This window comes from Tachypleus tridentatus, chromosome 4 (assembly GCF_004210375.1).
Source record: "Tachypleus tridentatus isolate NWPU-2018 chromosome 4, ASM421037v1, whole genome shotgun sequence".
Lineage (NCBI taxonomy): Eukaryota > Metazoa > Arthropoda > Merostomata > Xiphosura > Limulidae > Tachypleus > Tachypleus tridentatus.
The window spans coordinates 23,814,172-23,828,845 of record NC_134828.1 but is presented as its reverse complement, the minus strand read 5'-3'; the positions used below and the strand labels follow the sequence as shown (position 1 = coordinate 23,828,845).

The following is a 14,674-nucleotide window of genomic DNA, read 5'->3' as shown; positions in this document are numbered from 1 at the left end:
TTTCTTACGTAGTTTTATCGTGACATTCCATTACATAAATACTTTCAAAGCTTTTATTTTTTCATATACATTTGTTCTATTTTTGTTGCCCCCTAGTGGCACAGCGGTACGTCTACGGACTTACGTCACTAAAAACATGATTTCGATACCCATGGTGGACAAACCACATATAGCTCATTGTATAGCTTTGAGCTGAATTCCAAACAATCAAACAACGCGTCTTTTCTAAATAACATAACACATTTACTTATCTGATTCCCTAAAAATAGGCCTGGCATGGACAGGTCGATTATAATAATCGACTCGTAATCCGAGGGTCGCGGGTTCGAATTCCGGTCTCACCAAACATGTTCGCCCTTTCAGCCGTGGGGGCGTTATAATGTGACGGTTAACCCCACTATTCGTTGGTAAAAGAGTAGCCCAAGAGTTTGCGGAGGGTAGTGATGACTAGCTGCCTTCTCTCTAGACTTACACTAGCGCAAATAGTCCTCGTGTAGCTTTGCGCGAAATAGAAAAAAAACACCTTAAAAATAAGCAATTGACATCCTCAAACTATATTTTACTACTACGTGTTATGCGAGGTATTGTGTTACTGTGTAATATTTATTTATATGTATTTGGACTTTTTCTTGTAGGAATCGTTCATTGATCAGGATAACGAACTCTTCCGCAAACTGTTATCCCTCTACGACACGATTGCCGAACTGAGGGATCGCCAGCAGGAAGTTGAAGAGGGCTCTAGCGATGGCGAAGTAGAAGATAGTCCAAGTTTAGAATCACTGTCCGATACATACAATCAAACAACCACAACGTCTCCGTCTTCTACTTTATCCTCGTGCTCTAGTCATTGTGCACAGAATAAACCTTGCATTCTTTCACGTGCACCTCTCCGTAGACATTTGGAAAACTCCACACAGCGCCAGCTGTCGAGCAACAGTGCAGAATGCTCTCGATGCTCCTCAGGAAAAAAGATGGCGCCACAGTACAATAGACGACGAGCCAAATCTTATGGCATGTTGTATTATCGAGATGACGATATTCCTTCGTACGATTCTGGAATATATTTACAAGGCTATCACTCGGACTCCGACCACGAAATATTTGTGTGATTTAAAAAAACAACTACTTTTAAGGTTTTACTAAAGTAGCAATTTTAGTGAAGCGGCAAACTCAGATAACTAGTCCTATTGTTAATGCATAGAAATGTTTATTCAACGAACTGTGGATTCCCGCACTTTTGTAAATAGTGCATAGCACATTAATTTAGTAAGTAACAATAACCTTTCTGGCTAAATGGTGAATGAAAATGTTTGATATTAAAATAGTTTTACTTCGCACAAATAATTTTAAAAGTGTTTTTTTTACCTATTATTCAATATATCGATCACTGATAGACCAAATAATTCTCTATTAAATGAACTTAAAAAGAAACTTTGATATTATGGGCTTTAAACGCTTGAGATAGTTGAAGTAGGTAACTTTTTTTTGTGGAAAAAAATACAAGTCGCAAATGTCGCGAAGAATGAACTGTATTTAAGTAATTTGAAAACCAATAAATTAGATTTTATATTTTGCGGTTTACGTGTCTTATTACCAAAAACTTTGTTTTACCCTCCAATAACCTTAAGGTATATTTTCATTATGAAGAGCCACGTACGTCTATTAATAGTAAAGCTGCGAAGACTATCAACTATTGTCCCAAGTTATGAATTATTAACGAGAGGGTTAGCGCGTGTTTTTCGAGCTACCTGCTGAGCCCACCGAGGGGAATCGAACCCCTGATTTTAGCGTTGTAAATCCGTAGACTTACCGCTGTACTAGCGGGGGGGGATAACGAGAGGGAATTGAGGAAGCTGATGGATTTATTGTTTCTCTTATAACGCACTACAAACTTAACGTGTGGAAAAATTGAAAGCGAGTTCTGCGAAGTTCAGAGCTCCACCAGAGGGCGAAATAACACTCCAAGAGCATGTCAAATTTTAGTTTAATTTCCAAGCTCACCAATAATCCTGACTTTATTTATTTAGGTTCTTGTGCTATATTGAATGTCACCTATTTATATATTCTAGTGCCCTCTGGTGGTTGTAATGTGCAGAGCCCGTCAGGTTCACTAAATGAATTAGGTGATGTTTGACAATTGACAACATAGTTGGGTTGTAAGTCTGTCCAATAAAGAAAGTCGTAAATATGCGTTCCAATACGCCCTGTTAGAAATTATGACGTGTATATGTTTGTTTATACACACACACACACACACACACACGAGAGAAAAAAAAACAGTTCTAAATATATGTCATCACATGGGCTGTTGCTAGTGGTAGAGAAAATAGGATTTTAAGTTGTATCTACAGAAAAATTGGACATAAGTGAAAAAGAGGTTATAATTTAATGATATAAGTCACACATTAGGCTACGTTTGGAGTGTTGTGTTCAGTCTTGGGTTCCTTATCTTAGGAAGGACGCCGAATTGTTGGAATGTGTTCAGAGTTGTGTTACTAGATTGGTGCCCGGGATAGGAGGGGTTGTAATATGAGGAAAGGTTGATTATTTGAAATTAAGTACAAAGCTACACAATGGGCTATCTGTGCTCTGCCCACCACTAGTATAGAACCGGTTTATAGCAGTGCGAGTCCGCAGACATGCCGCTGTGCCACTGGAGAGCGGAAAGATTGAAATATCTCACATTCTCTTCTCTTAAAAACATAAGAGTTAAAGATCTAATAGAGTTGTTTAAGATAAGTATTAATGTATCGTCTTTTTTCACACTTAACAGTGAGAACAGTTATGAGAGAAATATAAATTTTGACGGGGTAGGGAATCATCTTAAGCTAAGAAAGTTTTATTTTTCTAACAGGATGGTTCGCATTTGTATGTTGTGAAAGCGGTTCAATGATTTGTTTTGAATTTCGCGCCAAGGTACATGCGCTATCCGTCCCGAATGTAGTAGTGTAAAACCAGAGAGAAGGCAGCTAGTCGATACCAGCACCCATCAACTCCTTTACTAAAGAATAGTAGAAATTGGCCGTGACGTAATAACGTGCCCATATTTGATGTGAGAGGGGTGGAACCCGCGACCCTCCTTCAAATTACGAGTCGAGCGCCCTAACCATTTGGCTATATAATGTGAATAGCAGATTCTCGGTCAACTAATAATATAAATTGAATGGTGTGTGGTGGTAGTAAAATCTAGACACAACATTACACCCGTGTATTTAGAATTTAGATTTAACCATGTTTTAGTCCCCTAACGACTCAGCAATAAGGCTGCATGCTAACAATCGAGTTTAGACACTCGTGGTGGGCTCAACACAGGTAATCCATTGTGCTTAACACTCGCATATTATGTCACCAACACTCAAAAGCGCCATCTATTGTCTTTATAAAACCTATTTTAAAGCCATGTTGAAGCAAATTGTTCTTCACAAGTAGCGAATATTTCACCTGAACATACCACGTTCTTGAGTGTATGTAAATTCTGAGTTTAAAAGTTTTAGTTTTTATTCAATAAAAACGTATTGACTCAATGTGTCGTATATTAATCCAGACAATATTAAACTTGTAATTCAAAGTGTTGTAAGAGTTTGATTAACATAGCCTTGAAGGAAAATTGAACTTATATGTGAGGCTCCATTGACCCTAAAAAGCAACCGTTTGTAATGTAAGATTCATGTTTCTTTTGTTGTTTTTTTACTATCATGAACAACCCCGACTATTTTTTAATAATGAATTCCTCATTTCTCGTTAAAATTAATAAATACACACATACATATATATATAATTGTGTACCTACCTTTGTTTTCCAAAATATCTATCAAGTTCGTAAAGTGTGTCCAAATCCAACCGATGAATGTTTCAGTGTAGTGATTTAAACGTACCTAAAATTCGAGTGTACCATTTAAAGTTTTGGTTTAGCGAATAACTATACGAGATAATCAATATATTAACTAGGATTATTTTGAAAATTTAATAATTTTTACCGCATTCTCAACATCGATGGTATTTCTTTTTCCTTAAAGTTGATCAATATATATATAAATAAAAAAAAAAGTTACAAATCGTCCACACACCTGAGTATTTCATATTTCGTGGAACTTTATTAAAGCCATTGTTTACCAAAATTATGCTATTATGTACATAGCTTTGGAAAGTTACAAATGCGGTTAAAAATTACAAACGTTAAAAGTAACTCTTATGTAGCACAATTGCGCCCTCTATACAACACATGTGTAATTAAAATACGACTTCCAAAATGCAATATACTCAAATGTTTCAGAGTCTGAACTTTGACAGATAAAAAAGGATTAAATAACAGTAAGAGTTAATGGCATCATGAAAAAAAACAACAGGAATACATCAGTATTTATACGTAAACACATCAGGCGGGAACTTGTAATCCACATTTTGGCACGTTCCCCACAATAATGAATTGGAAGTTTAAGCATTAAAAATCACTTTAACCTGTGCTGTCACCTAGTGGACAGAATACAACGTAGCATCCTATTTATTTTTGAGGTATTCAATAATCACTGACATACATAACAGCACATCTTCCTTTGGATGTTAATATATAAAAATAGTTCACAATTCGATACATGTTATTCACATAAACAGTTAAGTCCTACTGCACCATTTCATTAATTAAAAGCACCCTTTTCAGTCAACAAATATTCCGAAATTTCATGTTGGGATTTATTTCATTTATTAAAAATTTTTAAAAACCTCAAAATTTTAAGCAATGGTCTAATACATGTTTTTACAGACCAAGAGCATACAGAAACAAACAAACTAATAATAATAATGGTTTAATGGTTTTCTCCAAACAATCACAAAATTTGGTGTGATGATGGAGAACCTTTTATAACAAAAACGCCGACACCAATACATATTTAAGTTACCCTTTACATCGTAAAACATAAACAAGAAATGCACCTTTTCAATTTCTTTGTAGATGACAATTCTTTAAGATAACTGAACAAGTTCCAAACAGAAAACCTAACTGTTGCCTTTCCTCATTCAGATTATTTTAACGCACAGTAAGTGAATCTCTTTCCCCAAACATTAAAGTAGCAGTAATTCCTTTTTTGGACACACATACAGTGAATTAAGAGTTTTGATGCTTTTTGCAAAACAGATTTGAGTATATTAATAACCGCAGTCAACTAACTGAAACATTTCAATCTATATTAAAACTGGGATGGTAACGTTTTCATTGTTGTATTTCGGCATCTACTAGAATATCTCGAATATCACAAGTTATTTTGAAACGTGCTCACCACGTGGATTGGAAATAGTCGGTCCTCTTCTTGGAAGCTCTTTTAGATTGTTGTTTAACGAAAATAAATGCCACAACGCCACACAGAAACCAAGCTAGATGGAATGCAAGAGTGATGATGATTGGCTGGTAGAGCGGCCATGTTGTGTGGTAATCATGTAGCCGCAGGGCGTCGGAATCACTTAGTATTCCACAATCAGCTTTCACCAGAATGCCGCTATCCTGTGACACCACCGGGTTTCGAGTGCAGTAATACTTGGCGTCATTCATCTGCTTACCTGTAAACTCCCATAATACGATTTGCTCCATCACCCATCGCATTGGGGACACCCACTGTAACCAGAACAGGACTGGAGACAAACCAGAGAAATGGACTGTATATCCAGCAGTGGTTGCGCAGAGGGTCAGTACAAAGCCAGCCAAACCCGCCGCTAGGTGGCGTGAGGTCAGCATCCAACCAAGAGCCATAAAAAGCATTCGCATGGTCAGTAAGTACAGCAGCATGTAACCAATATAAACGCCAAAGGAGCTGACTCTGGAATCTGATTCCAACCCAGCTATGGAATACACTGGAACGATGTAAGCGAGACACACGACAGCAGCTGGTGGTGAACTGTAAGTTAGCTGCAAAAGAAGCACAAACGTGATACGTCTCAGGTTACTGCATTCAATGCACTTAAAACCATTTAAATTTTTAATCAATATATTAAAAATGATTGAATACGTAAAATACTAGATGGCGTAGATGTATCATTACTAGAAGTCCAGTTAAAGCTGACCGCCTATGTACACCTTTCTAGCACTGAAAATAACTTCTGGATGGCATTTAAATCTTAAAAAAAAAGAGGTTCAAACTCAACTGATGTTATAAAATATTACAAATCTACATATTTACTTATCTTAAAGTAACAAAATGCCACAACAACTCTACAGGTCACGTGGCAAGGTTACAATCATAATCTTCATATTCACTCATATTAAAGCGACAAAACAACACGACCACTGCTGGTCGCTTTTATATCCATACTTTGTCATACGTTTTTTTAAAATCCCAGATGACATCATGACTCAACAGGTTTATAGTTAATATAATGGTGATGTACGTTTAATTCTAACCATGAAGATGAATGGTTATATTATTGTGTCACCCCTCTTTCCGGTAAAGATGAATGGTTATATCACTGTATCACATAAAAAATAACTTTCCTACTTTAACAGTGGAATAATTAACTTATAATAAAATTCTTGCTTTAACTGAGTTGTACATTAATTTCCCCCAATACATAATAACTACTGATATCTTAATAAGTTCAAAAACATTTGTTAAAAGCAGTCGTCCTAGTTTTTTTAACACGTTTTCTGAGGTATTTGAATAATTATTTTGAGTGTTTTAACTTGCAATTTTTTTTATTACTTAGCTAAGGTTAGTTTCAAATTGTATATTAATACACCATAAACTTTAATTCAAATTAAAAAAAAAAGATTAATATACAGTCAAGCAAGTTATAACATATGCACTTTGTCTTTAATATTTCAATAAACGTGGATATTTGGAAAGTAACCCACCTTTGACATGAGGTACGCCAAACGGGAATACAGCCCCTCCCTTATGTCACGTGATACAATGTCTTTGTCTCGCCATACTAGAAAAATAACAAGATTCTCTGGTTAAAAACTAAGAAATTTATAAATCATTTTATAATGCAATACAAAACTGATTAATACGGGGTACTCTAATGAGCTGACTTAGGTTTATCAAACTGATGCATGAAAACAATTTAAAATATGCTAAAATCTTAGCAAAGCCACTAGATGGCCAACAAACATCTCAGTGAATACGTCACCTCACACACACACAACATAGTAAAGCCATCATCTTGCCCAAAAACTTTAGTAAATCACCCAAAAACATCTTTAAGCCACTAAGTCATTCAAAAGTTTCTCAGTGAAGCCACACTTGATAAATTGTACTTCAATAGAAGTACTCTAATGGTCAGAAACGTATTCTCACCGTTTCTGCAGTCTTATAGCGTTTCGTGGCATTGGTCTTTCAATATTGAAAGTTGCCACAAACGTAAATATAATGCTTCGACAGCTTTTATATAAAAATATATACTTGTGGGAAAACACTATTTGTCAGACAATGATTTAAATATACTTGTTATTTGTTCAGGATTGTATTTTGTCACTACTAAATGTTCCGTTTAATGGAACTAGGTTATTAAGAGTGGATTTTGCGATAACTAAAATAGCCATTATTCAGCAAACTAATTTCACTCTAATTATCAGGTCATCCCTCAAGTAATTACCGATTTTAGGTTCAGAAAAATAGAAAGTATTTCAAACACTTTTAATGTTATTTAATCAATAATTTACGTTCTATTATTATTAATTACTTCCTGCCAACGATTCACAAGCGATTCACGAATGTCACTTCTATAAAATTATTGGGGTTTGGAGTAAAAGAACGTAGAGAGGGTAGTTTGACATCTTCATGTGTTCCAAGCTATTTTCCATCAAGATAGTTCTGCAAACTTTGGAACAGATGATAATCAGATGTGACAAGGTCTGGAAAATAAGGAAGATGTGGAAGTTTTTCCCAGTCTAGCTCTTCAATCTTTACAGATGTGATCCTTGTTGTATGGAGCCTACATTATCCTGGTGTAACACAACACCTTTATGATTGATCAAAGCAGGCCTCTTTTCTTTCAGTGCAACATTCAAGCGCTCTAACTGTTAACAATAGAAGTTTGATGTCATCGTTACATTGAGTAGCCGCAACTCAAAGTGGATCACACCAACAACATCCCACCAAACGTTTAACAAGACTTTCCTTGGATGGAGGTCCATTTTGGGCTGCGCTTTGGCCAGTTTACCTGCACTGAGCCGTTGTATGCGGTGCTTAATATTTTTATAAACTATCCATTTTTCTTATCCAGTCACTACCCTGTCCAAAAAAAGCGTGTTACGTTCACGAGAGGGCAGAGAAATGCAAATGTCCACTCTTGCTCTAAGGTTGGCTTTTGTGACATCATGGGGGACACATTCTCCAATTTTGACACCTTTCCAAGCTGTTGCAGATGACGGTAAACTGTTGAATGTGTTGAATTAAGTTTCTGTGTTAGTTCTACAACTGTTACAGCACAATCTTCAATAAGTGCAGCCAGCAGCAAGTCATCATTAAACTCAGCAGGATGACCCGATCATGGCGAATCACTTAAGCTGTAGTCACCTGATCTGAACTTTTGAAACCACCTTCAACATTTTCTTTCATTGAGAGACTCCGCACCATAAACACTTTGAATGTTTCGTGTAGTTTCTGCTGCACTATTGTCTTTATTAAACTCAAAGTATTATATGTCTAATGTGCTCCTCAGACACATCCATCTTCAAAAGGGTTTATTTGATTAATGATCTGAAAAAGTGTAGTTGGGTTAATTTGTTTTATTTGTCTGAACATTTTTATACACATCCTACTACATATTTTAGTCATTAAAGCTTTCTACAAAGTGAGAAATGATGATTCACTTTCTCTATTAAATTTTCGGACATTACTTATGGAATGACCTGATAAAATATTTTGGGAAAATTCGAAATTGCTGTAAATGTACAATATTATCAATCTCACCATCTGTGATGTAATTTAACATCATCGGCAACAAGGCCACACCCATTATGACGTAATACATTCCGATCCTATCAAGGACGAACTCTTGTTCCAGCCCACCTCGAACTTTCCAGTAAATTACTCCAATCAGAACAGACATCAAAGAAGACAGAAATACGTTTTTGATGAAGTGCAGAATGTTGTAAGGAAACATGTAGATTAAAACTCGTCTGGAAAGGAAGAAACGAATGATAAAAACATTGTAAGGTTTAAGAATTAATTCGAAATTTTCTCATAACTCAAACAAAGCTTTCCTTCAAGTTTTACTAGTAACTGACACTCTATCCTTGAACTCCTGAAAATGAAGCTAGAAGGAGCAACACGTAGAAAAATAACAAAAATAAATTTTTAAACCACAACTTTTCACGTTTGGATCCCTGGTGGTGCGATTGGCATTTAACACTGACATAACTTTACATATTGGAAAATTTCTGTTTTTTTATTTCATTAACCAAAAATTAACATATGAGGAATTTTCATTATAATTCAAAGCCATAAAATAATATCAATATACATTTAAATCAAAAAAGGAATTAATTACGAGATTAACAGAAGTTGCAGGTTGTAGAACTTCTTTTGTAATACATCTTGTACATTTTAAACGTTCCTGTTTTTCACATCAGATGGCAGCACATATAACAGACTCAGAACTTGCGATTAAAATAAATACGCCACATACTGTTTGTTTTTCTTTTTTTTTTTTTGAATTTTGCGCAAAGCTAGTCGAGAGCTATCTGCGCTAACCGTCCCTAATTTAGCAGTATAAGACTAGAGAAAAGGCAGCTAGTCATCATCACCACCCACCGCCAACTCTTAGGCTACTCTTTTAACCACCAACAGTGGGATTGACCGTAACATTATAACGCCCCCAACGGCTGAAAGGGCGAGCATGTTTGGTGCGACCGGGATTCGAGCCCGCGACCCTCAGATTACGAGCCGAACGCCTTCACACACTTGGCCATGCCGGGCCCACACCACATACTATCAATCAGTCTCAATATTTTGCAACACTCATAAACGGTAATGTTCCATACTCATAAGTTCTATTAGTAGTTTAGTTTCCTTACTTATGGAGTTTGTTGTACAACTGTGAAAGGGGTTTATCTTGATGCAAATGATATGCCATCAAATTTGTTACGTAATTTTTCTACGTAACAATAAGAACAGCGATCTCATATTTTAAAATATTATCAAAATCTCATTAAGTTTTCAAAGTTAATATTTCTTAAAATAAACTGCAGATTCAGTTTTGTTTTCCAGAAATAAAAGTACAACAAAAATATTTACTTCGTGTTTTTTTCCACGCATGCTCCTAAACGTGTCACCTCTTCATCTCAAATAATTCTGCTTTCTGAAGTGGAAGCATAGGTGAAAGCCTATTCTTATATTAACTTTAAACTTACGTAATATTTATTGTTTTTAAATACCACCATGAGAAAACACTAAATATACACTCTCATGACACAACTCATTATGAAGAAAAATAAAAAAAATTCTGCTTACATCCAGAGAGCTAAAACCTGAGAGAAGAAACCTGCTCGTTTGATAGAAGGTGGGGGCATGGCTGGAGGACCAGGATCAGACAGCGCCTCCTGTCGACGACGGAATATTTCTGCAAGATTTTCAATTCGTTGACTCGACTCCAACATGGCTTCCGGTGACAAACTATCCAGTGTCACTAAATCCACTAAAAAATAAATAATAAAACTTCTATTTTGTTGTAAAAATGTTAGTTTTAAAATCATAAGTTTTTAAACAAATTTGTAATTATAGTTTGCATTTAGGAAAATAATAAATCAAATCGAAATATAAGCATATTTCTTCATATCGGATAAAACATTTACAGATAGTCTACTGTGCAAACTATAATAAGAAACAGTTTCAAAGTGAACGATGAAAAGGATACAGATCAACTATAACATATATTATTAAATAAATATTTTCTTTTCTCATGAACTAATGTGCCTTCATATTTCATATTTGGCAAGCTAATCTGTTTAACTAAAGTAATATGATTGAAGAATGTCTTCTTTCTTCGGAGTCATTTTCGTTAATATATTAAACATTCTAACCAACATTATCTGTTTTTCTTATTTTTAATTAGTATGTATTTTAACTACAAAAATTATTTTGCATTCACGTGCACACCTTGGACTAACCTAAGTTTCCTAATCTGGTCGGACCTCGTAAGATAACACTGCTATTACAGCCAAAAACATCTCTAACAAAGATGGCATCCTCATGATAAAACAATGCATTTTAATCATTATAACAGAACGTTAAATTAAATATCTCTATTATTGGGTTTATTTTTACATATTAATTACATAAGTAAACTGTTTTGTTCGAAGCTAAGAGTTTTCTACAATGGTTACTCACAGTAATAATCAGACGGATTCTTATAGGCAGGACAAGGAAAATCAATGTAAGCAAAGTATGGAAGCATGTCTCTTCGCTTTCCAAAAAACACCGATCTTCCCGTAGAAACCAGAACAACTGTAAAATAACAATAAACAGAACTATAAAAACAACAAGCAGAATGTGTGTGTTTTTAAATTTTGCACAAAGCTACTCGAGGGCTATCTGTGCTACTCGTCCCTAATTTAGCAGTGTAAGACTAGAGGGATGGCAGCTAGTCATCACCACCCACCGCCAACTCTTGGGCTACTCTTTTACTAACGAATAGTGGGATTGACCGTCACGTTATGACGCCCCCACGGCTCGAGCATGTTTGGCGCGACGGGGATTCGAACCTGCGACCCTCAGATTACGAGTCGCACGCCTTAACACGCTTGGCCATGCCGGGCCTAACAAGCAGAACAAAATAAAAATTGGGCACAGAGAAGAACTTGTTTGTTTTTAGTACAAAATGGGTTGTATTCGGTCTGTCCACCACAGGGTATCGAAGTCCAGTTTTGTAAGTTTATAAGCTTACTACTGAAAAAGAAAACGAAAACAGAAAACAAAAATTACAAATGATAAAAAATTTCCAACTTGAACTGAAAATAAATATAAATTTTTCGAATTATATCTGAACTAGAGCCAAATAAAAAAGTTAACAACATTCCGATAGAAAATCATTAAAACCTGAAATACAGCGTCAAATATAATTAATCTTTCATATATAAAACAATTGCATTAGAGTTACAAGTAAACTGAAAGAACTGGGACAAATTACTTCTTGAAATCATGGAAAATATTTCATAAGTCGGTGGGTGGATGGTGAGAATCACGATACGACCCCTAGCGGCCCACTGGCGAAGATATTCCACTAGGAAGAAAGTGTCAAAGATGTCCATTCCTCTAGTGGGTTGATCCAGCAACACAATATCTGTAACATAAAAAACAATTACATAAAATGAAAGCATTTTAACACAATTCCACCAAGCTTTAAGTAAAAACAGAAATACGTTTAAACACAAATAAAAACACATTGGCATCTACTAAATATCGAACAACGTATAGTGCTGCCACCTACCGGTATCCAGCATAAGTCGACAAGCAACGTTAAGTCGATTTTTTTCCGATTTTGTGAGATCACGAACTCGCGTATGCTTTACTTGCCCAAGGCCGAGATCTTCCAATAAGGCATTAATCTGTATTAAAAAACGAACCAATATATCCTTAATAAAGATCCTAAAATTCAGTCATTTTTATATTTTTACACAATTGTATTTTATCTGTTTTTCATATAAAGCTAAAGGTGGCTATTCAAGAAAAGGCGGCAGTGAAAGATTTCTAACACCAAATAATCAAACTATGCACAAAGCGATAAATCTTAAATATATTAAATTAAAATAAAAATCCAAATGTTCTTTTATTCGTTCGATTAGCTATTCTCGACACCAGTTGATTAAAAAAGGAAGAGTTCAGGTTCTACTTGTTACTATTTGTCAAGGAATTCAGAGTTAATTTTTAAAATTAGTAATTTTGCTTTTGAAAAAATTCCCCTTTGCTACTGTTGTAAATTTTTTTCAAGGAAGTATTTATTCATTCAAAATATTTATAATTTAATGCCGTAACTTCAATTTTAGATTGATTTCCCTAAGCCTAATTGTAATAATATGGCCAAGAAAGAAAGAAAAAAAAACGTCAAAATTTAACGGTAGAAATTTTTAGAAAAACGCACATATTTCTTACATCTGCTTCTTTACGGTAAAACGAAATTTTCATAATATAGCATGAAGGTAACTTATACATTGTTTCAGAGGTTCGACGTTTCACCTACTCACTAATACTAATCAAAACAGAGAAAACGGTTTAACAGAAAATTAAAAGTCGTAGCAAATGTGTTTTTTTCTTCTTACGAGAGCTAAAATTAATAAATTTTGTAAACAAAACCATTTTTCATACACCAAACTAAAACCAAATATTCGTTATATATCATTACAGACACAAAGTAAACAGAAAAATGTGTTGATATTGTAGAATGCCTTGAAACATGTTTTTCTTGTATCGATATGTTTTGCTATTTAATAGACGCTTTTCTTAAATTCAACAATATGACGATTATTATGTATTTTAAGCAGAAAACTGAAGCTACAAGATATTTCTACTGATATAATTGATTCTCCATTAATTTTAAATACAGTTTTCAGTATATTTTTCTATCTGTAGCGTTTTCGAATATAAAATATAATTTTGATTTTGTTCCACAGTCTCTGTCAAAGGAAATAACCTACCGCGTGCGGTAATTTAAGTTGTGCTGTTTAAAAACGTGTCACTTAAATGTTCTGCAACTTTAACAACACCCGCCTAAAAAAAATTATTCACGAGTTAGTTTATTTTGGTGCGAAGTAACATAATGAGATATCCAAGTTCTGTCCACCCTGGGTGATCGAGCCCAGAATTTCAGCATTATAAATCCGTAATCTTATCGCTAACCAACCAGTGGACACTATCCACGAATTAAGTCACCCAGACCACGTAAGTTCCATTGAATTCAACTGCTAATTTATTGTTAATCAATATCCCTATACCACACAAGTTAGGGTTAGTTCTAACAGTCTCAAATGTTTACATTTTTCTGGAACGTTTAATCTCCAACGCAATAATTTATATGAGTTATTTTGAGTTTATATTTAGTTCTCTATTTATTAAAATATAGTAAAATAAATTCTAAACGTTTATTTTTTTCACTATAGTTAAAAATGAATGACCAAATTCCAAGTTAATACAGTGAAAAATGCCAACTTAGAGCTCAGTGGTAAAAGTTGAAAATTACACCAATCGAAATTTATTGGATAGATGGTTAACGCAGCTGTTGGTAGCAACCGAAGTTTTCCCAATAAATGTTTTAGTTGAAGCTTCTAAAATAACAAATAAAAGCTGAAATATTTCACTCTTCAAACTTTTTGTAACTAAGACTAAATAAAAACAATTAATTAGTACAAACCCGTCCTTTACTGTCCCTGTTTCTGCTTAAGTCGTTTGGTTCTTGTAGAAGAGATGCGAACAGAAGAGTCTGTCGAACGCTCATATCTGGACTAAACTCGGACTCCTTCTGGACATAAGCAACACACTGCTCCAGCTCAGAAGGTGTCATTCGCAGTCCGTTAACTATGATGTCTCCATGCAAACGACTTCGCACCTTGGGATAGCGATTTGCCAAAATGTCTAGTATGGTAGTGCCCTCTAGTACTGAAATTACGTAACAATTTTTTTTTTTACGGTTTAAATATTTTAAAATAAATCAATAATTATAATACAATTAAACAATTTATTATATATTTAAT

The 14,674-nt window shown here is 34.8% G+C and overlaps 2 protein-coding genes across 3 annotated transcripts in view; one reads left to right on the top strand and one right to left on the bottom strand.

Annotated features, from left to right (window-relative positions):
* LOC143248685 (uncharacterized) overlaps window positions 1–1,567 on the top strand; it is a 34,338-nt gene extending 32,771 nt beyond the window's left edge. The window contains exon 2 of the mRNA XM_076497297.1: window positions 636–1,567. Within this exon, the coding sequence (XP_076353412.1) occupies window positions 636–1,109 (474 nt within the window). The 3' untranslated portion in view covers window positions 1,110–1,567. The remainder of the gene's footprint in view (window positions 1–635) is intronic.
* Window positions 1,568–4,072: 2,505 nt separating this feature from the next.
* Window positions 4,073–14,674, bottom strand: part of LOC143248683 (ATP-binding cassette sub-family G member 8-like) — a 50,560-nt gene continuing 39,958 nt past the window's right edge. For both annotated transcript variants that reach the window (XM_076497292.1, XM_076497293.1), the window contains exons 3-10: window positions 14,335–14,579; window positions 12,418–12,535; window positions 12,118–12,270; window positions 11,319–11,435; window positions 10,443–10,626; window positions 8,901–9,109; window positions 6,839–6,915; window positions 4,073–5,896 (exon numbers count right to left, since the gene is read on the bottom strand). In XM_076497292.1, the coding sequence (XP_076353407.1) occupies window positions 5,270–5,896; window positions 6,839–6,915; window positions 8,901–9,109; window positions 10,443–10,626; window positions 11,319–11,435; window positions 12,118–12,270; window positions 12,418–12,535; window positions 14,335–14,579 (1,730 nt within the window). In that variant the 3' untranslated portion in view covers window positions 4,073–5,269. The remainder of the gene's footprint in view (window positions 5,897–6,838; window positions 6,916–8,900; window positions 9,110–10,442; window positions 10,627–11,318; window positions 11,436–12,117; window positions 12,271–12,417; window positions 12,536–14,334; window positions 14,580–14,674) is intronic.